At 41.5% G+C, this 27,034-nt stretch overlaps 1 protein-coding gene across 10 annotated transcripts in view; it reads right to left on the reverse strand.

Moving 5' to 3' along the window:
- Window positions 1–27,034, reverse strand: part of NRXN3 (neurexin 3) — an 894,623-nt gene that overhangs the window by 687,598 nt on the left and 179,991 nt on the right. For all 10 annotated transcript variants that reach the window (XM_065685949.1, XM_065685942.1, XM_065685943.1 and 7 more), the window contains 2 exons: window positions 21,539–21,977; window positions 16,122–16,505 (listed from right to left, as the gene is read on the reverse strand). In XM_065685949.1, coding sequence (XP_065542021.1) covers window positions 16,122–16,505; window positions 21,539–21,977 — 823 coding nt within the window. The remainder of the gene's footprint in view (window positions 1–16,121; window positions 16,506–21,538; window positions 21,978–27,034) is intronic.

Raw genomic sequence — 27,034 nt, forward strand, 5'->3', positions numbered from 1 at the left:
CTTCCCCCCAGTCACTGGCACTCTGCTGGCTGTCATGAACATCATCTTTATTTAATGGCCTCTCCACACTGTAGGCACATAACTTATTTTTGAGGATTTTATTCTAAAAGCTGATGGGCTCCTAAGCACTATACAGGGCAACCCTGAGGTTTATCAGAATTCACTGCTTTTATGCATCAGAACCTAAATGATTTGCCAAAGATCAAACAAAGTCCATGACTGAGCAGAACTGAATGCAACTAAATGACAGACTACATGTTTGTTGTTGTTTCGAGGTTTCATGCTGGTGAGCAACATTGGGTATGACAGCCTGGCAGTCAGAAACACCTGCCACACAGGAGAAGACTTAGCACTACACTTACTTGCTTCTGCTCAGACACAGGCTAGAGAATGAGCCTTCCACTAAACCCTCCTTTACCGTCAACCTGGAAAGATCTTGGATACATGCTACACTTCCCCATGTTTCTCTTTCTCAGTGACTACCTCTTCTACTTGAGATTTGAGTTTAGGACTTGAATTTTTTTGGCAACAGCTTTTTCCTACAGTGTATTTGACAGTATCTTTCCCCATGACATTTCTTTCTCATTCGATACAGTAACGCATGCTACATAATATTGTTTCCAATTTGCCTAAACACCCAGTTTGTTCCACCACCCTTTAGATCTAGTAAAGAAGCTAGAGGTTTCAAAATGTTATTTTTACACAAGAAACTATTCTACACTCCCTAATTCAGCATAAGTTATTATAATAAGTAATTACAATATGAATCAAATAAAATATAATTTGAGAATCAGTGTCTTGCATACCTTATAAATTTATTCATGTTCTCACTCATTGGGTAAACATATTCAGTCATTAGCTAGACTTAGAAAGAAAAATAAGTCTTTTGAAGTTGGAAGACATTTCCAGATTTTCATTATTCTGAGGCATACATTTCACAGATCCATACAAGCTAGAAACAGGAAAGGTGGCCAAATCATGCAGTTCCCTTCCCTTCTTTCCCTCTTACAAAGTGTATTTCATTAAAGCATACAGCAGCCTGACCATACTCTGCTGTTTTATCCTAATTTCCAGTGTCTAACTGATGAGATTTCTGTCTCTTCTCAAGGAATCCTGCCATAGCAAAACAAAGCAAAAATAAACACAGCTCACTGTTCGGAAGCCGTCTGTGGTATTCACCATTTTCCTTTCTTAATTTAATCCAATAGTCTAGTTAGCGCCCTGTGAACTTCCTCAAATAATCCACCTTCCCTGGGAAGACATCAGAGTTGATTCATCATTTCACCATATATCATTTTAGCAGGCAATATGTACTGAGCTTTTCTAATCTTTCTCCATAACACCTCCCCCCTCAGCCTCCTGATTATATTTCAACTTTTTCTTTTTTTCTTGCAAATTTCCTTCATATTATTGGGTTTCAGTCCAAGCTGCTCAACAGCACTCTCTTCCCTGTTCTTACTCTTCTTTTTAATAACAAATAGCCATGAAAGTTATTAAGGGAATACACTTTTCATACTCACATTTTTGAATACAAATTTCTACACAAGTGACCAGGAATACTTCTCACAGGCATGCCTGTAGCCCAGTATCCAACGTCACTTCATTAGTACACAATTTAACTGGTGAGGAGTTGATATTCAGGCTTATTATCCTGGCAAAGGTCAATGGGTAAAACTATTTAAGTCTCCCTTCTTGTGTGCTCTGTAAATCTCATATCACTATCAAGTTAAATACATTCAAGCCAATCGCTGACACACCATACAAAATCTCGTAATTTGTTTAGTGCTTCATAAAGGGCAATGAATAATTTTACCTTTTCAATGCCAAAGAAACTAGAAAGTTTTTCCCCTTGAGTGGCTCAAGTTCTATGGCATTTGATCTACAAAAGGTTGCTTGTATACCTCAAAAAAAAAATATCCAGCACTGTGTCTCAGCAACCACACAAGGACTGCATTAGCATTGCAGGTAGAGAGAAGTACCACAAGACACAAAGTCATTGCTATTTTAAAAGAAAATCTCTGACCTTTAAGGATTTTCAATAAACATTGTGGGTCTAGGCAATGTTATTCTTTTAAGGATATAAACTCAAATTATTAATACACAAAATCAAAAGCTGCTCACATTTCTGCACTGGTGAAAAATAAAATACTATGTGTCAACTAGAACCAACAGGAAAATAAGCTAGATAATACAAAAATTAATATAAATCACTAGGTCAAGATTTCTACCTGTTCTCAGGGCAGGATGTCCCATTTAAGCTCAAGAAAACTATGGAACAGAAGGTCAAAGAGTAACAAAAATTAACACTTTGCTGGTCTTCAACTTCTCTCATCCTGGAATCTGAAGCCATCTATGATTCATTAATTTTTCACTTTGCAACCCTTCTATGACTTAGGTAAGTCTCAAGTGTCTGATGTATTTGTAGCTGGGGGAAATAAAACACAGAAAAAATGAACTTGTCTGTAGTGATATAAGCCAGAACAAGAATCCCAAGGCATGTCTATATCGTATACTTTAACGAAGTTCTGAATTAGTGATGTGCCGTATACATCAAGGCTTGTTTTGTGAGAAGCTCCAGTCAAATTCACTCATTAGCCCAGCAATGTTGCTGAATTTATATGACACATGCCCACGTTCACACAGTTTACCTGCAGCTGGCTGTCACTGGAGCAGTCAGTGGATAGTCTTGCAGGGCAAACAGGACGGCACACACTGTAGCACTCTGTGCCTAATTTCCAACAGCACTTGTGCCTTTACCCCTGATCCAGGGAAAACCACTGTGTCTTTTAGCTCTCACTGTCAGATGTTTCCTTAATGTTCATTTGTTCCTTAAGTACAACTTCAGTTTTGTCTTATAAGCATATCTTTCCTAACTTCCTCCATGTATTAGTTAGTTGGAGTTCCCTGGATTCTGGCCAGGCACACAAGGAAGGATAGTTGGTGAGTGCAATGCTGGATAAGAGAGAGACTCACCCACGGGAGCTGTATGGTAATCAGCTTTTCATTACTGCATGGCTGAAAGGCCAAAGTGATTCATCAGTGCTCTTCCAAGTGGGAAAACGAGAGCAGAAGAAGATGAAGGAACTCGGGTTCTGATATGGATTACCTCTATCCTATCACAGGATATAAAGTATTTATATCTAGGAACTGCTTATCAAATATCCCAGGACTAGATCACCATGTCTGCATTATTATACATGCAAGTATTATTTTAGAGACATCAGATAGGCATTTTCAAGGTGGAAAAAGTAGCTTAGTGGCCTAAGAGTCTAATGACTAAATTATCTGATATCTTAGATTCAGACATTTAAATCCCAGTAACGTAAATGCAACCCCCTCAGCACGGGTCTGTGGCTAATTACTTTTGTAATCTTGAATCTTACTGTAGGTACCTTAATTGCTCTATATCACAGTATCCCAATGCATAAAATTATAATTATATCTTTTGAAAATACTCCCTATATATGAAAAAATTGCATTTGTATCATTGGACTATCATTTTGCACCTTTATAAACAGTTTAATGTGGGTTTGTTTAGCTTATTCTGATACCCCAAAGACAGGTAGAGAGGTCAGCAACTTACTCGCTTTCCCCCAGCCATGACCCTGCCCGCTCCTTTTAAGTTTCAAGGCTCCTCCTTGTGTCATCTATATACAAGGATACAAAAATTCACCCAAGCCCCCATCTCTGGTTTCTGCAGATGCAGCAGAGCCCCACATCACTATGGCAGAGAACAGCCTAAAATGCATTGTCAGTGTGCAAATACGGTCTCATCAGTGTCAAATGGGTTACAGCTCATTGCCTGAACACTTCTGTCTCACCTCAGTACTGAACATACCTCCAGCCCCAAGCACAAACAAGACTAATGCCAGGACCCCCAAATTTCCCTTCCTTTTTTCTGCCTTGAAACCTTCCTAGGTAGCCTTCTCCAAGGAGTTACTCAAAAGTATAACTCAGAAGCAATGCAGAAGCAGGGAAAAACAATACACCGCCACCTGCAAGCACCCAAGGAAACGTTGTGTTACAGCTTTTGTCATGCATAATCTCTTCTCCACCTACCAGGACACTCCCTTTCAATGGGAGAAGAAAGCTAAGGGTATCACACTGTTTTAATAGGATTTTGTCGATCAACTCTTTGATGTAACATATTGATCAAGTGGATACATGCAAATACTCCTCCCTAATCTGAGCAACAGGGTGTCTGGGAAAAACGACAACTCTCAGCAGAAAGCACATGGAAGTCATTCCAAAGCTGCTGCTCCTGAAAGACCTATTTGGCACAGACTAGCGTATGAAGTGTAGGCAACACACACAAAGAGGGGTAAGTGACCAGCCTTCTAACTTTTATGTCTTCCCCCTCAAACAAAAAAAACAAAGCCAAAACCAAACCACCACAACAAAAATGAACCAACCAACAAAACATGTGAAAGAGGAGATGGGCTCAGCAAACAGTCACCAGCCAGCAGGAAAAGACAAAAGGAAAGAGAAATCAGAGCATTGTAAATCAGCCTGGGGAGAAACAGCTAAATGAGGATGCTGATTGCTAATCTACATCCTGTCACTCTGACTTTATAAGCAGGTTAGCTCAAGAGGCCATGTATGCAAAAGTAGCCGCATAACAACACTGTCTTTCTCACTCTCATCTGTATTCACAGCGGACCAGGTTTTCACTTTATGGCTGCAATGTTCTTGTTTCTTCTGCAGGACCATTAGCACTGTGCACGTTGCACAGTCAATACCAATTCCAGCCTACACTTTTCTGCCTTTTTTATTTCAACACAAGTCCTTCTGTCGGGCTGGATTCATTACTCTCCGACATGGCTATTTGTGGTGTTTCTTCATGTTCTGATTTTTATTTTTTTTTTTTTAAAGCAGGCCAAGTGCCTTTGGCTTTAAACAAAAAATAAAAAGATAAAGCAAACCCAAAGTGGGGCATTGAAAAACCAGCATGATAAATCATCTCTTTCATCTTTTTCTTTTTGCCTAATTGCTTTACCCAAAAAGGTTGCAGGCTATAAAATGAAAAAGACACCAGCCTTTTGTTTGACAAAGCTCTATTCATTCCTTCCCTCATCCCCTTGTCCCACATCCCAAGAAATGTTCCAAGATATTCCTTGCTCTTCTGCACCAGACAGAAAAGTGAAGTTTGATTGGACTGGAAGGTGAGGTGGCAGAAGGAACCCAGGAGGCTTAGGCGAATGGCATACAAGCATTTGAACAGAAAACCGAACTGCAGTGTTGCCTCAGTGAAAAAGAGGGTGACAGACTGGGACAGAAGCGAATCCCCACCCCCTTCACCAAGGTGGCTAATGGCAGCTCCTTCACACCACAGCGGTGCTCCCAGCATCAGACCAGTGGTGAGAAGTGAACTGCCAACTATTACCTATACCTTACATTATCCATATCCTAAGGTGACCATCCCTGTGCTCAAGAAGAAAATCTGGAATTATTAAATACACAGCTTTGAGGCAAGCACCTTGGCTGCAGTGCTAAGTCATCCTCCAGTAACACTTGACAGGGAGGGAGAGGCTAAAATTCAGTGCTGGTCAGTCCTCCAAGAGACAGAACCCTGTCTTTTGCCAATGACTTGTTCAGAGGGAAATCATGTCCTAAGGTGGCAGATGATACAAACTCCATTTTGTTATGCTCAGCTCAACCCCTCCTTCTCGCCAGGGCTGGGTGCACTAAGCTGCCTCATGGCTCTTTCTGTCTTCAGCAGTCACATAAGCAACAGAGAGGAAATCAGAGCTACAGAAGAGAAGTTCCTCATTTCACCACACTATTTAGCAGCTCTACCAAAGACTGGGCAGGTAAGGAAAACTGACCTACTAATCTCTAATGGAAATACTGCTCTTAGAGACAAATAAGGTACATAAACAGCTACTCTGTGTATATTTCTCATTCTGAGCACAAGCTTAGGATTCCAGAGCTGTCGATCTAACATGCTTTTCAGCTGAGGGCTGAATTGCCATTTTGCATTTTTACTCATTTAATACAAGGTAGTGGATAAAAACTCACTATTTAAAATACCATATTTTTCTTTTCTTGGCAGTTTGAAAAGTGGCCTGTATTCGGACTTAAAAGTCTGATTCCACAAGACTCCAGCTGAATCCTAAAATCCTAAACTCTGGTGCTTTGACACAACTTCCAACAGTAATCCACTCCAACCTGCCTTGTCCTTCTGCTCCCTTTAGCAGTACCATAGCATGAAGAATTACAATTCTTTCTCATTCAGAAATGGAAAAATGCTAAACTGGTCAGAAGAACACAAGATCTGTATGGTAGAAAACCCCTACCCAAAGGGCCCAGGCTGACCACAAGAGGACCGGAGTCAAATGCTTCACACAAGTCCAGGTAGATGAGGTCAACTGCTCTTCCCTTATCCACCAATGCCATAATCCCATCACAGAAGGCCACCAAATTGGTCAGGCACGATTCGCCCTTAGTGAAGTCATGTTGGCTGTCACCAATCACCTCATCATTTTCCATGTGCCTTAGCACAGGTTCCAGGAGGATCTGCCCCATAATCTTACCCTGCACAGAGGTGAGACTGACTGGCCTGTAGTTCCCCAGGTCTTCCTTTCATTCCATTTTAAAACTGGAGATATATTTTTCCTTTTCCAGAAGTTGGAATTTCACCAGACTGCCATGACTTCTTCTCAAATACGAGGGACAGTGGCTTAGGCACTTAATCTGGCAGTTCCTTCAAGACTGTGGATGCACCATCATCATTATTAGAAGGTGGATAACTTTTGCATAAATCTGAGGAAATATCCATCATATTAATGTTTTACCTAGCCACCTACTCCCCACCTATAATTATCACAAAGCAGGAAGTCACTCTGAAACTCATACCAAGATTTGACTTATCAGCATACAGTTTCCCTCTTCTGCAATTTACCTCCCAGTTTTAACCTCCTTTTTCTTGATTACACAGAAAAGAAAGGAGGATGCTGGTAATGAAGCAAATAAAGGTAATGAAAATTATCTTTCCCTTAAGCATTCTCAGACCTTTTAGTAGAGGGAGAATAGTTACCCTCTAAAGAGCAGTATCTTGGAATCTGATACCTGGTGGCAGAGGATTCACCAAGAGCACCCTGTGAGCTGTTCTGGGGCTTAACTGTGTGTAAGAGAAGGCAGAGAAACCAAGCAGATTGGAATAAGCCAATTATACACCACCAAGTGGGACCTTCCTGTGCCTATGGTGATGGCACTTCTTTTGCATATCTTTTCCATATCACATAATAGACTCATCCAATCAATCAGTGTCGAAGGGACTGCCTATCTCCATATGGAAAGAGAGTCAATTAAGGGAGCATCATGAATATCAAGTCTTTCCTCTGTCTCTGAGATGAATACAGAAGGAGAAATGAGACAGAAAAGGCACTGTGCAAGTGCCTCCCTTTCAGCTTGATGGCTTCGACTGGGCAAAGCAGAGAGATAGGGAAAGCTAATTTCACAGATAACATCTCCAAGGTCTAAATAGTAATTTTAAATATTGGAAATAATTTTTCATGACAAATTAATCTAATTCATCCTGGCTACTTCCATCAAGATATCACCATAAATTTTAGGGACAGTTGGCAGTCTCAGCAGAAACAGTTTGGTCTGATTCAAGGGTATGGAAAGGAACGGGAGTATGAAGCCACAGGGGCTGAGATCAGCCACTGAGCAATAAGATACCATGTAGCCTGAAGTGACTCTTGCACACAGTATAATCAGTTCATCTCTAGACACCTGACATACCACAACAGACATGGGGCATTCTCAAAGTAAGCAGGCACATTCTGGATCATACATGTAACATGCCATTATGTGTCTTGCTGGAAGCTCCCTGGGAAAACTAGGATGAAAAGGTGAAACAGTATTTCCTTCCTTCATGCTGACTTACCGCTTCAGATGATCCAAGTTTTAGTAAATTCTACCTTCCCCTGATAGTACGATTCAGGCAAAACTGACCTGCTGTGAGAAAGATGTCCTTTAATCTGAGAGTTATCATCTCAGCAGCATTGTGCCTTGGTTTATAGATAAGGTGTATTTTGTAGCTTGCGTTAAGAAGCCATTGCTCTGAGCTACCAGTTATAAACCAGCAGATAAGAAAAATATAACACTATGTTATCAGTCCTGTAGAAGAGGCCTACGCTAATAAAAGTTTATGCTAAAAAGTAGTAACCAAATGTCCTCAGTCATCTACCCACCAACATCTTTTTTTGCTGTTCAAGTGCTCTTCACAGGAGCTGACTTTAGCACAAAATCTAATACAGTTTTGGATAATCACATTTCTTGAACTGGGAAGACCTTGTGAGAGCTACACTTGGCAATGAACAGACAGAAACACAGAAGTTTAGAGAAAAACAGAAATTATCTTCTGTGCCATCGATTATCATATGCAAATGAGATAAAGAGCACCTGGAGTACTAACAAATTCACATGCAGCATGGAAGGCAGGAGTGGCCTTAAATATCAAGAGCATATGATGATGGAGACAAGATGAAAAAACAGGAAAGAACACACAGATAAAAAATCACACCCATGTCATTATAAAATATTGGAGAGACAATCAGTTGATTTTTATACGGTCTCAAATTTTCCAGCTGCTCAGCAGACGCTGGTGGAGATTGCCACATCAATAAGACTCTTCAAAGTTAAAGTTCAACAGCCTGAAGACCATGAAATGATCTTCTCCTAAAAAGATGTTATCACCCTGACTGCAGAATTAAATGCACACTCTTCTGTACTTAGGATATCGCAAAGTCATTACAAGGCAAGAAATGGCATCACTTGTGCTGGAACAAACATATTCAGAGTGGCTTTTGACTGACTATATACATCTACGGACAACAAAGTTATGATGAGTGGAAAAGATCACAATATAAATCCACAGAAGTGAGAAACACCAAAACTGTTCCTTCATATTGTTTCTCTCCCCTTACAAGCCCCACTTTGGCTGCCCTGTCCTTATTGGAGCTAGCACATCTCACGAGCACTTCGGGAACTGTTTGAATGTTAGAAGTTACCCCATGGAAGGCAATGGAAGGATGCAGAGATGGAGTATACATACAAGCTTAATACAGTAGAATAATCCAGCACTTTTGCAACCAGCAATAGCCTCCTGCTCCGACACCCAACCATTAGGGAGAGATATGAGGGAGCTAAACACAGAAAGCCTGGGCCTGCATTTCTTGAGCATAAGAAGAGCATATATCACAGTCGTAGCTACTTGGGCCAGCCATAGAGGGAACATCCACAGATGTTGAAAACGGATTGATGGTAAGCAAGAAAATTAACTGCTCGCCCTCAGCAAAAGCTAACATACCTGAGATCATGTTTAATGGAAAAAATGAAAATGGGTGTGAAAGGATTGCGCAAACTCTTTTGCTATATTCTGATGGATATTCTTTTTTCTGAAGTTTGGAGATGTTTTGGGAAATTGTACAATAGGGACCTATCTGTCCTAGTAAGTCAATGAAGAGTAAGCTCTAGAACAGACCATCCAATTTCTAACATCTTTACTTTATCTCATGAAATCATAAAAATTACTCTGATGTTTTGACTTTCCTAAAGTCTTTGAGTATTCAAGACCCAGCAAGGATTAAAAGTGCTAAAACACTGCAGCAAAGGCTTTTCTGCTAATGTGCCCAGCACCCCTGGGAACCATCAGTCCTATAAGAAAATCTATTTTCAGCAATTACACGCAGGCTCAGAAGGTCTGGACAGTCCAAAAAGCATCAACACATTTTAGGGTTTTTAAACAAACCTTCAAATATGTAATCATCAGTAAACATCTTCACTAAAACGACAAATCTATGCTGCTACCTGTGCTTAAGACAGCAATGCATGCAGCACTTAAACCACGTAGTAAATGATTTTGTGGCATTTCTTATTGCCAGTAATTTTACAACATCTCTATTTATTGCATACATAATAGGCAGACGTGTGTTGTCATTAAACTGTTCTTAGCAAACATTGCTGTAAAGGTACTTGGCAGGTAATAAAATATGTAGCCCTATGCTCAATACTGGCATTGCTAACAGCAGGCACACTGTTGTTCACAAACAGTGTGCCACAAACCACAGAAAAATCCTGGTTTGCTCAGGATGTTAACCGTCCATCTGTGAGCGAACCCAAACAGGAAGGGACACTGGTTTCAGCCCCTGGGAGGAGAACTGGAGTGGGCTATTTCTGTCTTGCTGTAACAAACACCGGGTACAGCTCAGCAAAAGGAAAGGCTGGAACAAGACTTTTATTTTTGTTACCTGGAAAAGACTCATCCTACAGCCAGTTCGGAGCAATTAACTTGAGCAGCAGGTTAAAATTTAAAGCTTGGTGTCTTTTATTTCGGTCTTAAATGGCCAGCAGTATCAGACTAACCTGCTTTCTCCAATCTTATTAGTATATACCTCTTATTAAAAGTTAGAAGTCCAATCAGAGTATTTAAGCAGAAGAAAGCATTCAAAAGTGAGCTAACAACAAGATTTGATTTTCATAGGCCTAAAATGATCTGATTTTAAGTCATCTTTTGCTTTGTGTCCTTCCTAGGCTTTTGCCTTCTGCAGTCCCCCTCCCAGTGTTTCAGTAGAAGGAGAGCATGCAGAGAACCTTTGGGATCTGCCTTAGAAGAGGCCTCATGCAACTTCGTAAATCCATGGCATTTTCAGTGCAGCTACAGAAAATAGCTGAAGTGACCATAACAAACACTCCCCTCCTCCTGCTTGTTTTAACACCAGTACTTTGGGGTCCTTTCCAGAAAAGTCCGCGGGTTGTGAGGAGATGCTTTGTTATCACAGCAAAGTACACCATCCCCCATGACCAAATCCAGCTCCTACCTCTAACACCTTAAGAGCAGTTAACACGGGGCTGCAGCAGCCTGGTGCTGCAACTGATGTCAAATATTAACAAATCAGAAGCCAAAGGCTTTTTAAGTACATTAAGTACTTAGAAAACACTAAAGATCCTTCACAAGTAGCTGCACCAATGCATCCTTCCCACCTTCCTGTATGTCTGTAACAGCCCTCCAGCTCATCTTGCTGACAAGACTTGTAACTCACCCTAATTTCTGTGGCATTCAGTATGTGAAGGTTGTTCACATGCAACAGGAGGAAGTGTGCTACCCATTGCGCGGGATCCTTTTTGTCTGTTCTCCTAAAGCCTGCCCCATCTCTGATGACTGGAAAGGATTTTGGAAGCATTCCCATGGGCTTTCAGGCATTTTATGTCCTTTATTTCAAACTAATTAGCAAAATGGCAGACCTGTTGGAACAACGTACTTGAGGACAGAGATGCTGCACTGCATACACTCTTCCCTGATACTCCTTTCTAAAACCCTAGGATTCAAGAATGACTAAATACTACCAGAAGTACAACCTCCAACGTTTGTTTTTTCCCCCTAATGCCCCACATACCACAACCCAAGACTTAGCAAACTCAATACAAAGCCTCAATATGTACTTGCAGTCATAACTTCCATCACAAATCCACTCTGCTGTGCCTGCCATTCATTTCAGAGACAACCAAAAACTGCCTTTCAGTATAGGAGTCTTTCTGGCATGATTATACCTTGTCCTCCACCAAACATACTCTGATCAGATATAACAGGGATGCAGGAGAGCTCAGGCAGCAGGGAGAGGCAAGATCGTTACCACATTGCAAAGCACTCAGACCATCACTTGGAGGAGTCATAGTGTCCTGTCTAGTCACTTCTTTTATATTTTCTTTATGCCCCCACCCTAAGCAAGACATCCTCTTTTTTGTCAGTTTGGTAGCCTTGGCAGCTTGGTACTATCAATTACTTCACAGCAGAGTTAACTTCTGGAGTGCAGCAACACTGAATTATCAGACCAGAATCTGCATATAATCAATAAAAGAAGACAGGCAAATCAACAAAGGGAGGCAAACAGATTGTGTTATTCCTTTGAATTTCTCCTGAGAAGTGACTACCTCTGTCCACTGAATGTACAGGGAACTTAAACATTAGCACAGGTCCTCATTGCCAGGCTTCTATTTTTTAATCTTAGAGTACTTATCCAAGGCATCTAAAGAAGGAAGTCACAATACTACTTTAGCTGAGTTAATGCCACTTGCAAAGCCAACAGAATCTTATTACCTGAACTGGTGATTAGCCATGCCACTGCTCTCCTCCAACAGCTACTGCAGTATATCTGAAGTTTCTCATCCAAATGCTGCTCTGTTTATAGCAGCTCCTTAATTTTAACAGAGGCTCAAAAAGGTTCTTTTCACACATGATTTCCAACATCGTCACGCTAAGTTAGACTGGGTAGCAGAGAACCATAAGGAAAGAGGATAGAAAATGGGGAGCTCAAGGATTTAAGAAAATAAATAACTAACAGTGTATTACCAGCCTGTGGTGGAAGGTGTGAAATGGAGACACATCTTGCTAACTGGCAACATTTGCTGCTGCCTTTGCTTAGCCTCATAGTATGGCATTGAGCACTTCCGCCCATGAATCCCATCGCATTTTCATCTCCTCTCCCTTCTCTAGACTTGGGTGGTGTGGTCAGAGCCTTTGCCAGTGAAGACTGAGGCAAAGAAGTCATTCAGAACCTCAGCCTTCTCCATATCCAGGGTAGCCAGTTCTCCTGATAGCTTCCGGAGGGGGCCTACGTTGTCCCTAGCCTGTCTTTATTTGCTATGTACCTATAGAATCATTTCCTGTTATCTTTAACATCCCTAGCCCATTATAACTGGGCCTTAGCTTTCCTAACCTGGTCCCTAGCTTCTCAGACGACATCCCTGTATTCTTCCCAGGCTGCTTGTCCTTGCTTACGCCTTTTATAAGCCTTTTTCTTCCTTTGAAGTTTCCTCAGCAGCTCCTTATCCATCCAAGGAGGTCTCCTGGCCCTCCTGCTGCACTTCCTTCTAGTTGGGATGCAGCACCCCTGAGCTTGAAGTAGGTGATCCTTGAATATCAACCAACAGTCTTGGGCCCACCTGTCCTCTAGGGCTACATCCCATGGAACCTTACTAAGCAGGTTCCTGAAGACGCCAAAGTTGCTCTCTTGAAGTCCAGGGCAGTGACCTTGCTGCACGCTCTTCTCACTCTCCTGAGCATCTTGAACTCAACCATCTCATGATCGCTGCAACCAAGGCTGCCCTGGAGCGTCACAGCCCTTCCCTGTTGGTGAGCACGAGGTCAAGCACAGCACCTCTCCTTGTCGGCTCCTCTATTACTTGCAGAAGGAAGTTGTCTTCCACACAATCGAGGAACCTCCTGGATTGCTTGTGCCACGCCGTACCATCCCTCCAACAGATATCGGGGTGGTTGAAGTCCCCCATGAGAACAAGGGCCTGTCAGCATGAGCCTGTTCCTATCTGTCTATAGAGTGCTTCATCCACAGAGTCCTCTTTATCAGGTGGTCTGTAACAGATCCCCACAGTAACATCTCCCATAGCTGTTCTCTCTATAACCCTGACCCACAAACTCTCTGTAAACTGCTCACCTGCCCCCAGACAGAGTTCCACACTCTCCAGCCTATCCCTAACATAAAGGGCAACTCCCCCTCCCCGTCTGCTGGGCCTGTCTTTTCTAAAGAGCCTGTAACCTTCCATTCCAACACTCCAGCCACAGGAGCCATCCCACCATGTTCCTGTGATGCCTATTATATCATACCCCCGTAGATATGCACACAACTCTTAATTCCTCTTGTTTGTTCCCCATGCTACGGGCGTTTGTACAGAGGCATCTGAGCCGAGCTTCAAATGAAGCCGGCTCATTGGCTGGAGTGGCTGGAATATCTCTACATTGCTCTGAGCATTTATTATAGGTGCTGGCAACTGACTGGGTGTGTTGGGATGGAATGATGCCCCCCTCCCCCAACACATCTAGTTTAAAGCATCCTTGACCAGTCTGGCAAGCCTCCTACCAAAACCGCTCTTCCCCTTTACCAGAGCAGCTCCACCAGCCCCCAGTAGACCTGGCCTACAGACTTGGGTCCCGTGTTCAAGACACCCAAACCCCTGACTATGGCACTACCCTTCTAACCATTTATTAACTAAGCATTTATTACCCTGGCCAATCCTCCTAGACTTCTTAAGGTCCTCCCCTGTATACTGGAGAATTGACAAAAAGACAATCTGACCTCCAGAGCCCCTAACCACCTCTCCCAAGGCTCTGTAGTCCTTCTTTACGTTCTCTGGGCTACTGCTATCTATATCACTAGCACCCACATGGATCACTAGGGGTGGGTAATAGTCAGTGGGACTTACTAGACCAGGCAGCCTCTCAGCAACATCCCTGACCCATGCCCCTGGTAGGCAACACGCCTCCCTGGAGACTGGGTACCACCCCTCCTGTCTCCACCCCCCATGAGTTCCTGCTCGTGTCAGCTGAGCTGCCAGCTCCTGCGCAAGTCCTGTTGAGGACTTGAGGCTTCCTCGGTGGCTCTTACCGCTCTAAGTTGAGGCTCCTGAATGCTGAGTTTCCACCGCTCAGGTGTCGAAGGTGCCCTCTCTCTAGCTACTCACCTCAGCAATTCACTGACAGGACAAATTCCCATAGGCTTTAGATATAGGTGATATACCGAATGCCATATATTTGTATTATTTCACCATGAATAAAAGCAATCCAAACTTCGTTCCTAACTATGACATAAGTAATTTCCTTTTTGAGTTCCTTTTAGGTTTATAGCAGTCCTTCACACGGCAAAGTATAAAATGTATGTGAAATACAGCATTATAAATGTAGAAATGCTATACCCGGGAAAATGAGAGGTAGGGTTTACCACCAAATAAATTATCTGCTTCTCCTGGAGTTGTATGCATGTATTTTGTTTTTTTAGTACCTTAACTAAATGTTAAGTATGTGTTTTGCTTTGTGATGAAGTCTGATTTTCCCGGTAACCAACAGGCACAGATTACTTATTCTAGGCTCCCCTGCCCCTTAACCCTTCATCCTATATCTTGGGCTGCAAATCGAAGAGTTACACTCTTTAGTTTTTTCAGGACAGAAGTCTAAGGACTGAGTAAAGCAAGAGACAGCCCTCCTCAGATAACAGATGGCAGACAGGAAGACTGAGTCAATAGCTGTCTCTTATTAACAGAACTAGCCTGCTCCTTCTTTCCTCCCCTTACGGACCAGCCAATTTTAAGATGTATGCCATAACCATTAGGCCATGGTGCTAAGTAAGGTAATAGAAAGAAGGGGATGGAAGCCCTAAGACTCTTGCTAACAGTATACAGTGAATTCTTGGGTGTACTGTGAGTCCAGTTCAACACGAATGCAATGCAATGGCCAAATATTAACAGAAAGATGGTTTTGAATATAAGAATAAACCTTTTAAGGGAATATTTTCTTTTCTAAGTGATCTTAGCCCTATCTGTTTGTTTGGGGTTTTTTTGACCCACTCACCTCCTTCATTTTGAGGGCAGCACCAGCACAATAAAGATAACAGTTAATGGAACCACCTGGTATTTGAAAAATATATAGCTCAGAGACCTTACATTAGTTAATTCTGTTCCATGTGGCCTAAAATACATACATTTTGCCTGCCTGTGCCAGCAGCACTTCTGCTTCATATCTCAAATCATAAATCTTTAAATCACCAGTCAGAGTGACTAAGGATAAGACGCAGGGAGTCTCCTGACACCTCCTACAGATTTGCCTTATCAGAGGTGAACGTGGACACGTTGATGTTAACAGTATCTCGTTAGTTGGCTTTACCCATGAACAGCCATCAAAGGAAACCCTACTATGCAAAAAAGAGAAACACTAGACAAACCCAGGATGCATTGTCTGTCCCATGAAAGAAAAATCTCTGTAACCCAAGTTCACACTTGGTACTGTTTCCAGTAATTTGCACGAGACTTCTCACATGCAGCAGCATTTTCTGCCTTCAGAGACAAATCATGTTCAGCCAAAGAAACTCTGGAACCTGAAGAAAAGGTTTTTCAGAAATCTTAGGGAAAGAAGTGGCAGATGAAGAAGGTAAACTTATGAAATGAAGGTGGGAAAGACTGGAATGAAACGATCAGAGAAGTAGTAGGGACTGGAACTTAGAATTGGGAAGACCAACAAGGGCAGGGAAAGTCTCATGGAAACAGTGAATTTTGTTCTAGTTCTGCATACCTTAATCTCTGTGTAATTGAGGTCAGAAAATTCAGCTTACCTCGCTCACATGTTCTGCCCCAGTAGCCGGTGCCAGTGCAGTCACAAATGAAGCGGTTCCAGCCATCCTTGCAGATGGCATTATTCTTGCATGGGTAGCTGTCGCACTGCTTGGTGCTGAGGCGGGAGCAGGAAGACTTGACTCCTGCAGCATTCTGTGCCTCTGCCAACTGCCGGATGTTCTTGCTTCGTCCATCGATGAACAAGTCTCGGATACAGCCGACATAGCCATAGTTCAGCATCGCTGTCCAGAGCTCTGTAGGAAGGATGAGTCCTGCCCGGTTCTCAGGCAGCCCACCAAGGTACATGTCACCTTCCAGATCAAGGATCTCACTCTCGCCACTGGCAGTGAATGGGGTGCGTCTGCTGTTCACTGATATTGTACCTAATGAGGAGGATAAGGAGACATTACCACTTTCACTTATGCACTCAATCTAGTTCTCTTTTTTTTCCAGTAACTGAGTGAGGTTTAAGTTTCAATGCAGGAAAGTGAAGATTCCTCCCTACCCAAATGCACTCCTAACAGAGACAGTGTCTTCCACACACCACACAGCTCCCTTTCTTCTTGAACAACAGGCCATGAATTCTACACAGTGACTGATCATCATGTCTGTATCCCAACTTGCATTATAAGACCACAAGCATAACAATTCAATGCTAAATAATAATGTGTAAAAAACTGAGCATTATTCAGTGGTATTCATCCAACAAAGCAAAGACCTACTGAGAACATAAAGGATTTTGATGGTATCAGGAATGGAGAGAAAAAAAGATAAGTAAAAGTGTATTAATTGTCATTACATAGCTCTTCCAGAAAATACTTCATCAGTACCTCCAAAACTGGACCTGGATGATAGAACTAAGCAGATGCATCAAGCATCCCCATCAAAACTGGGGAGAATGGTTGATGCAGAGACAACACAAGGCTACAATTCAGAAAAACCTTTACATGGTGGAGCAAAAGACTGATAGAAATGTTTGATATAAATCAACAATAAATACTAAGTTCTACACTTGGGGTAGAACAACCTCACGTGGAAGTACAGGTTGGGAACCAGCTGGCTAAGGAGCAGCTCTGCAGAAAAGGACTTGGGGATGTGGTGGACAACAATTTGGACATGAGTCAGCAGTGTGCACTTGCAGTGACAAGAGACTGATCACAGGTTGCAGCAAGGGAAACTCCAACTCCTGAGAAAGGAACATTTTTCACCATGAGGGTGGTCAAACAGAGGAACAGAAACCTCAGAGAGCTTGTGGAATAATCATGCTGAAGGCATTCAAAACACAACTGGACATAGCCCAGAAGAAAGCCTCAATTTCAGCAGAGTTTGGACTAGAAAGCTCTAGAAGTTTGTTCCAAAATAAATTATTCTTTGGTTTTACAAAGGAAGTTATGTATTCTAACTTCCATTTTAGAAACAGAAAAATTGAGGTAGAGAAAGACAAAAGTTATCTCTGGAGAACAGTTATTACTATAACTAGTAGCTTCCATATGCTCCAAGCAAGATGTGGGCACAATGCACTGAGGATGTTCCTCTATATTTCAAGAAATTGTCCCAACACGTAAAACAATTAGAACATATAATACAGAAATATAATTAGAACACAGGAAACAGATGCAGACAAATGAAGTGATTGGTTTAAAGTCAGACAGCTCATCCAAAGCAAAACAGGGAACATAATGCAGGTCTCACACCCCAGAGCAGTATAGTCTTCAGAAGAGCATTCAGCAGCTTTTGTGATAGGGACATCTGCCCACCACACACGCAGCTAAGAATCAGCAGTTTGCTCTCTCTGGCTATAAATCATCCCATCCAACTGCCTTGTCCTTAAGATATCTGTCCTTGGAGACAGCTATCCAAGCTTTAAGATTAATTTCACATCATTACATTTTTATCATACACCCCTACAATAAGGTGGGAGAGTTTAGTTAATAGAGTTATTAACTAAATAACTATTAACTAAAATAACTATTAGTTATTTTGTTTCTCTGAGAGAAAGCACAGTTGTGTACGCATGCTTTTTCTTCAGTTGTAATACGCGTCTTCTCAAAGAACAACACGTATGACAGAGACACAAGGTATTTCATGTGTGTGATGTTCAGTAATAGTTTAGGAATAATGTCAGAGGCAGCAGAGTGCCAGAAGCAACAAAGGCACAAATTAAAGGCTCAGAGAGAACCACGGTTATTTGATGAATCATTTTGAAAAACAAGCTGCAGCACCACAGACATTTTCCCTTTTACAAAGTAGGAAAAGAGAAGATGTGACAATACACCTACAGTCGTAAAAGCAGCATGTCACGAAACCACAGGATCAGAGCCCCCATTCCAGCATCTCTGCTGTTACTCCTCAAAAGCAGCATGTGGAGTACATATTACTCAAAAGACTAGAACAGTCCAAAATATTGGAGGGCTGAGCTCCAGACAGCTGCTACTTATGGTTAAAGCAAGCATGACTTGCAAACTGGTAAAGAAACTCCCAAAAGAGAAGAAATCCTGGATACCAAGGAAAACTGTAAAACCTGGAGAGAGAGAGATGATGATGATGAAATGAAATAACCTAGCCAGCAGCCTAAACTTTTTGCCAGTGTTTTGTGCCCTGCAGCTATTCCTGTAAGGAGATAGTACTAGCTCAGATGCATAGCACTTCTAAGATCAAGCTTCTGAGATAGACAAATTCTGAGCTGACCCTAGGAAGGATTAGTGACATCAACTGACATCCCTTTTTCATTCATTTTTCCAAATCCCATGTTCCCAACTCTGTTTAGGTAGATCAAATCCCATAATGAGAAATCAGAAGCATCTAGCCATCTCCTTTTCAGTCCCTTAGGCACTTTGTGCAGGGCTAAAGAAAAGACCAGAAGACCCCAGTTACTGAGGGCAAAACTGGTATACAAACCAGTGCACTGATGCAACCCTCAACCAAATCTTCCCGTAGACTTTTAGTGTCTCAGTGGGAGGGACACCATGTGTGTTTGTCAGCCAGTGACCAGCTGAAAACGGTGTGTTCTGTAATCTGCCCAGTGTCCACTGCCTAGAAACCATGACAGGTTTTGTGGTCATTTTGTAGGAGCTTTCCTCAAGGACAAAAGGTTACAGTAAACTAGGTGTGCATCTCCATGCTGTCTGCTTTTGTCAGAGTAGAGAGAAAGAACAGATCAAAGCATACACAAAGCCTAAGGGGACTAGAGATGCCAGAGGTTATTTGAGCATGACTGCCAGGCTTCCCCAGCATTCGCACTCCTGTCTTAGTACATTACAGTAGTGGATGTTTAGATTTTCAGACTATTTTACCAAGCTCAGCAGAACCTGAAGTTTTGGACTGTTATAGAAATGGGAAGAAGGGGAGAGATGACACCTAATAAAGGCCTGGCTGCTTTAGTAATGAGAATTAGAACTTAGAGGTCACTAGCTCATTAAACACAAATGGCTGTTTTGTCACCTACATTAAGTAAGTTCATTATTTCAGTTCAGTTTCTAGATGACAGGCATCCACATTTAAAGAAAAATAATCTCCAAGGTGTAACTGTTCTCTGGTACACATGTGGGAGGAATGCCAAGGACTAAACATAAAGAGATGCTGAACTTCCTTCCACACCTACCAAAAGTAACACTGGGTAAGAGTCATTGACGCTTGCTAAAGGTATGGTGTGAAGAAATCAATGCCAGTATCATGGTTTTCTGGGGAGATGACATCAGTCACTAGGACCATACACACAGCACTTTTTGTCAGCAGAAAATGCAATTTAAAAAGACAAAAAGACAAAAACATACAGACGTGTTAATTTTTGTTGAGCAAAGTGCTTTTAATTCAAAATCTGTTCCCTCTCATCAGTGCCCAGAACACCACAAATCTCCTTACCAAGCAACAACTAAGTCATTCCTACAGTCTCATCCACCAAGCAGCCATGCAGTCTGTCACAGCCTCATAGTCCAAATGAATGTATGTCCCTGTTCCTAGGTTTTCACAAACTTAAATGGAGCTTTGTGTCATTTTTGTTTCTTCTTCTTCTGCAGCTGCCTCTCCAGGGACCAGACAGTCCCCAAGTGAGCAAGCAAAACTGAAGGCAGTACTGAATGCAATTAATTGAGCTTATCCTTGGAAGTTAATTAAATTTTAGCAATTCCAAAGAAATCAAAGCTCCATTTATTTATTTATGGCTTCCTTTATAAAATGTTCCTATCGATGTCTTCAGGAGATAGCAACATATAACCACACATATTAAGTCCTAGTAGAGCACTATGCCAAATACAAAGAAATTCCTCACATCATCAAAGAAAAGACTAGCTTCAGGCAAAGACCTGTTCAAACAGTTAGGCTTTGCATGGTATCTAAAAGTCAGCTCTTCTGAAAAATCAAGGGAAGCAAATTCCAGCACTGCATTCTCTCTGCTGATGGCAGTCAGCAACTGGAAACATCAAATTAGGGACCAAAAGCTATCGTGGAGATCACCAGACAAATTCCAAAAGCACTTGCAAATGCAAGGAAAATTTCCTTTGAAGGAACATACGGCCAGGCTTTGAGATCCCAGGGTTTCAGGAAGAATGCAAATACAATTGTTCACGTATTCTCAAGATGAAGTTACAGTATTTGATCATCTTGTTTCCTTACAAAATTTTACAGTACATCATGAGAAGGTTAGCTCTGGGTTAGATACCTAGCACTAGAAACAAACAAAATACCTCTTCATAATTGCATGCTAGGTATATTATTAAAAATAAAACACATTTTTGAAAATCAGAAGCTGTGAGGAAACAAACAAACATCCACTGAATATTGAGTCAGATATTAAGACTAGAATTTGGCATCCAAAAGAATAAAGAAACCTAATGGAAAACTACAAGATACTAAAGAAAACAGAACAGGATTAAAATGTTGATTTGTCACCATAATTTTGTCCCTGGTTTTGCCCATTACTCTTATTCTCCTCATGACAAGATCCCAAACCCCTGCTCTTTAAAGACACAAGATCCAGGAGAAAATGGTAATATTAGGTCACAGCAATAAGTTTTCAGTTAGTTTTTACTAAGTTTATTTTTGAACAAAAATCCAAAGTAGATCAGTGAGAATTTCTCAAACAAAGAATTGAATAATAATCAGCCTGAAGGATCTTTTAACATTACAGCGGCCTACAAAGAAGTCATCACTATAACTGCAAAGAGAGGTCCAGAAATATCTGAATATTGTGAGTAAAATATTAATAGATTGCCTCTGTGATATGCTATCCAAAGTTTAGACTAAACATTTAATGAAAACCTAGCCATTCACATCTTTGTTTTGCTGGATAACCATCACAAGATGTTTGCATGAGAAGATGACTCATATCTAACAGGCTTTGAAGGTTCTCAGAATTAATACACAGCCCTAGGTCTTGATCTGAAAGATGAATCTACTTGAGAAAAAGTCATGACTCTACCTGATCTTCCATCTCGTTGAATATCCACATGATACCACTCTCCATCATTGGCTTTCTTCTGGGTGGCCTTGACTTTAATGGTCCCAGAGCCCATGTCCAGCAGCAAGTAGAGGTTCCCATCTAGAAGCTCAACTGCAAAGAAGTCTACCTTCGTATTTTTCTGGCTCCTGGCATCTTTCCTTTCCTGAGGTTTGCCATGGGTGAAAAGGATCAGTCCATTGGGTTCGGTGGTTCGGAAATCAAATGAGATGGAGCCCATCCTTTTGGTATTCCATTTAGGCAGACTAATGTAGGCCTCAGGTGTCTCAAAGCTGATGGGATCCAGGGTAGCCACATTCTCACATACGAATTTCACTTCCCCGTAGATCTTCATCTTAGTATCACCAATCCGTGCCAAGCGAGACAGCTCCAGACGAATGTCATTATTCTTATAAACAACCTGCCAGACACAAGGAAAAGTATCATACATCAATCCTGCATACAGTACAAATATCCCAATTACTTTCAGCCATGGGAGATAAACTTCTCCCAAAAGGCAGTGGGGAGCAGAAAGGAGACCATGCAAGAGTCTGATGTGATGACAGAGGGAGAGAGCACAGCCGGGAGTGTGTATAGAAATGACAGCAATGGGTAGTTTGCGATGACTATAGATCAGATAAGGAGACAGAAGAGAACATTTAACTGAAGGACAGTGAAAACAATTAACGCTACCACAGGCCCACTCTGCTGCAAAAGCTTTCGTACATAAAATACAGTGTGTGTCTGGTATCACGCTGCTACATTAGCATAAATCCCATACAAAATACATAACCAAATGTAACCTCCATGTCCATCTCTGCTAGCCACAGCAGGAAACCCTGTACCACCACTGTAATTTCTCTATTATTCCTATAAACCCACTTAAATGCTAGGAGAGATATATGTAAAAAAATCTAAGCAAGTTGCTGTGAACCGTTGGGGATTGCCCTGTGGCTCCTAAAGAGCTACAAGAAAAAAAATAAACAGATCAAGAAATCTTAGATCACTACAGGCAAACTTGCTATAGAGATATATGCATAGCTTACCCTGCTTTAAGAAACTATGCTCTTTCTGGTAACACATAAAAGTCTACACATATTCACTGCCTGGACTCTTACTCTCTCTGGGTTAAGGACCAGAGGTCTGGGCTCTGGGATGCTGCATGGATAGAAGTCAGCCAAGGGAAGAGCCCCAAACTGGCATGCACTCCTGAGCATGGACGACCAGCTCAAGAGTCCAGACCTTCTGCCCTTCTCTTTCTCACAAGTACAGAATTAATTCCTTGCAAAGAGGACTCCTCCCTGCCCCATGCTGTTCTCACAGAGGCAGGGACTGGAAAAGGCACAAAACTGAAATATTTGTAAACTGTTGTTCCGCTAGACCACCTTCCATGCTTCCTAAACCCAGAGCTGGCACATACAGGAAACCAAAGCATTGCTGCAACTAGCATTCAATTTTGATTGAATTCCTGTTCTGCAACACGAGTGAAGACTGATTTCTTCTATGAAGCTATTATTTTAAAATACTTTGTGCCTATTACAGCACACACATGCACATACATTGGATTTCTGCTTTCAGAATGCTAGCAAGATGAGCTGCCAGCAATTTGCTATGAAAAGAGAAGGGAAAGGAGACATGTATTGTTATTTGTACCAATAGGAGAGGAAAGTCAGAGAAATGAGTGTGCAGTAAATACGAAAGAGAGAATAAGGAATAAGCTTCTAAAGTAGGTGACCTCAGGATGAAAACTAAACGAAATCACAATTCAACACATTTTGTAGCAAGCACAAAATTTCCAGCTTTCACTAAGCTCTTAAAGGAGAATTTCCCCAGTGCAGCCAGCACAGCATCAGCTTTTCTTGTTGCAAAGGCAATACACCCTACTTTAGAGTGACAGAAGAATCCAGCTGTTAATTCCCATTTGGAGTGATGGCACAAAGCTGTAGTTCCTCCCAGCAGAGGACAGCATTGATCCACAATAGCTTGTTTTGCTCCACTTCCCAGTAAAGCGCTCTGCCTCACACAGACTTCGAAAACATTAAGTCTATTAGTATCTACAACAGGAATAAAGTATTTTTTCAATTTGCGAGACTATAGCAGTTCCATTTTGTGGATTAGGCATGTCAAATGCTCTCACGAGACAGACCATACACCTCCTTCCAGTGACTCAGCAAGGCTGTGCATTACAGACAACGAGATGCACCTCAGCCAGACACTAGTTCCAAGCCCTGCATGCAGTTCTGTGTCTCCATCTCAAAGAAAGAGAGGAGCTGAAGGTGTAGAAGAAAATAAATAGAACAATTAAGAGGATGGAGCAGGATGCTTTATGAGGATAAGCCTGAAAAGGCCAGGGCTCTTACATCTGGAGAGGACTGAGGAAAAAAAATGACTGGAGTGTACAGAAGATGAAGAAGGTTAACATAGAACTGCTCTTTGCCAAACCCAGCAATCACAGAACTGGATGCACTTGCTGAAACTTGTAGGTTATCAGTTTAAAATGGATTTTTAGAAGTCCTTATTTACAGAGAGTGCACTGAACTTCTGGAACTTGCTGCCACAGGAAGTCGTGGAAGCAAAGTGCATCAGCAGGCTCTAAGCAGAATGCACCACTGACAGTAGCCATGCTCACAGGCCCTCCCTAAATATCACTTGCACCTGCCACTACTGGAGGAAGAAAACTGGGGAAATGGACTGACTGTTCTTCAGGCCTGCTAAGGCTTTTCTCTTGTTCTTAGTGAATCTAAGTGTGCTGCAGGTTGTCCACAATCTACCCCTTGCCCCACTGCAAGGAGAGCCTGGGAAAGAGGGCAATTGGAAATGGGTTCCTGTGGACAGAGTCTTTCTGCCAAAACAAATATACGGGACTTCTTAACTGGTATGACTTTGGCACAGCGCTGCATTTTTTGTTTCATCCAGTATGGAGTCATTCTGGCATTCAAGAGAATGCCTGCCCTGAATGAACTGGGACTTTAGTGGTTCTAACATAAGAGAATTGCGGCTACTACTAACAGTTGCTCAAACCAGCACTCCTCTAAACTGTATCTTGACCCAACCTTTCACCCTATGAGAGGAGCAGATGGGTAGCGTAATACCCTAGATACAACTGATAACTGGTACTGGGTTGTATCTAGCTGTCACTCAGTGATCTTTCAGCCACTTCTGAAGGTTGCTGGCAGAAGAGTATGATCACATACATATGAGCAACTTCCAACTCTCAGATAAGTCACATTCAGGTTACATCTCCCCCTTTCAAGTATTTGACTTGAGTAACATATTTCCTATCTCTTCTGGGAAAACAAAGAGGATCTGCTTCTGGATTTATTTGGGGTTTGCTGCAGGCTGCCTTGTATTTCATTAGTCAGACCAGTACCACAGCTGGAAAATCCCTGAGACAGAAGACTTTTAAAGGACCTGGAGAATATTACATGAAGTTATTTGTAACCCAGAAAGTCACTAACAATGGACGATCTAAGAGCAAGTTTGAAAGAAAGGACTAAGAAAGCAAGCACAAAGGAAGACTTGGAGAAGAGAGGAGAAAGGGTGTTGAATAGATACAAGAGTTCTGAATTCAGTCTTTTCAGAGAAACAAATCCACCCCAATAAGAATCTTTATGATTCAAGTATTTGTCATTCTAGATTTTTTTTTATTAAAAACAACAACAACAACAACAAACCCACAAAAAAACACCCACCAAAAAAACAAACAACAACAAAAAAATCAACCATAACCCAGCTTGAGAAATTTGAAGCACCTGTGTTTAAGGAAAAAGTACAAGTGTTCGCATAGCTGACTTGAGATATTGTTGACTGCCACGTTTGGACATCAAGATGTATAAACCACAACTCTCAGCACTATAAACAAAAGGATAAAAATAATCCTTGGGTGTAAACCCAAAGTGAATCCTGAGCAGGAATAGAGAGGCAAATCATCTCTAGCCTGAGCAATGAAATGCGAAGGCAGCTACTTATATCTGCAGTTCAATTGTTAAACCAAAGGTTCAAGAATGAGAAAAGGGAATACAATTAAATGACTGGAATGCATGTCCCATAGTGAAGAACATTCAAATTCAGTCTGCTTAATAGGTAGAGGTTAAAGGGTGATTTGATTACAATCTATGAGTACCTGTGCAGAAAATGGAATTTGGCAATAGAGGGCTCTTCAATCCATGTGACAAAGGAATAATGGGATCCGGGGGCTAGAAATTGAAGTTTGAGAAACTCACATTTTAAAATATTATGACTTATTTTTACATGAGGGTAATTTGCTATTGAAATAATTTACTACAGGTTACAGTGTATTCTCTGCTACTGGCAAACTTTAAATTAAAATGGCATCTTGTTTTCCCTAAAAGACAGTGAGACAGGAATTAATTATATAGCAAATCAGCCTAGATTATCATAATGGCTCTTTCTGGCCTCATAACCTATGAATCTTTGTGTTTTAATGAAATCAACAGATGCTTCAGTGTAGTTTTCCAAGATAGACGAAACACATCCTTCTCAAATGTTAAAACTGCCTGGGAAAGGAGAAGATGCTTGTGTCAGTTCTGGTCTGGCTTGCCATCAATGCTCTCAGTGAGGCTTTATAACGTGTGTGATCCTACCTTGCATTAAAAATGAAGGCAACTAAGAAATCTAGGACAAAAACTCAATTCTGTAATTCTAAATATGTGAGCTTCAAGACCTTTAGCGAGTCCCCATCACCTGCTGCAAGCCAGAGAAGAAATATTTTCATGTTTTCACTGAGGAATCTATCTGCCCACAGTTGTACCTATCACCTGCATAACATTTCCTACCTTGTAGTCTCCCTTCTCCAGCAATTTCTGAACAAACTTCAGTGCTCTTCATGATATACCAAAATAGTAGAAACTCACACCTCTAACTCTAAATGAGGCTGTAACTGACTCTGAGAGTTGTCCCTCACTAGGACATAGTATTCTATTGCCACTCTGGGCTGTGGCTTCCATAAGTCAGAAGTTAGAAGTAAGCAAAGCAGTGAAAACAGTGCCCATAAATTTGTCCATTTTTATCAGATGGGTTTCTGAACAAAGCTAATCTTGCCTGTTTAAATAGAGACAAGCTTGAGTTTATCTGATATATATATCGGAGAAGGTCAAGAGGCCTAAGGGAGTCAAGAAGATGATTCCTGGTACAGACATACACATCTACTTTGCAGTTTATTCTAGAAAGGAAGGTAGAAAAACAAAAAGGAGAAAATGACTAGCAAAAGCTAGATACAGAGCATTGAAAAAGTAACCCTCATGTTCCCAATCTTAAAATTGCTTTATATTCCAAAAATTACACTAGAACAATGACAAAAGTAAGTTTTTTCCTCTTCCATGAGGACTGCTTCTAAAATCACTCAAACATTTGAATATTTTGACTGTTCAAAGCATTTTCTTAATGAACTGGACCAGTACAGATGGATGGTCAGGGACAGAATAGTCCAGATACACAGAGTCTCTAATAATCGGCAGC

The sequence above is a fragment of the Lathamus discolor genome, chromosome 6, assembly GCF_037157495.1.
Source record: "Lathamus discolor isolate bLatDis1 chromosome 6, bLatDis1.hap1, whole genome shotgun sequence".
Classification (NCBI taxonomy): Eukaryota; Metazoa; Chordata; class Aves; order Psittaciformes; family Psittacidae; genus Lathamus; species Lathamus discolor.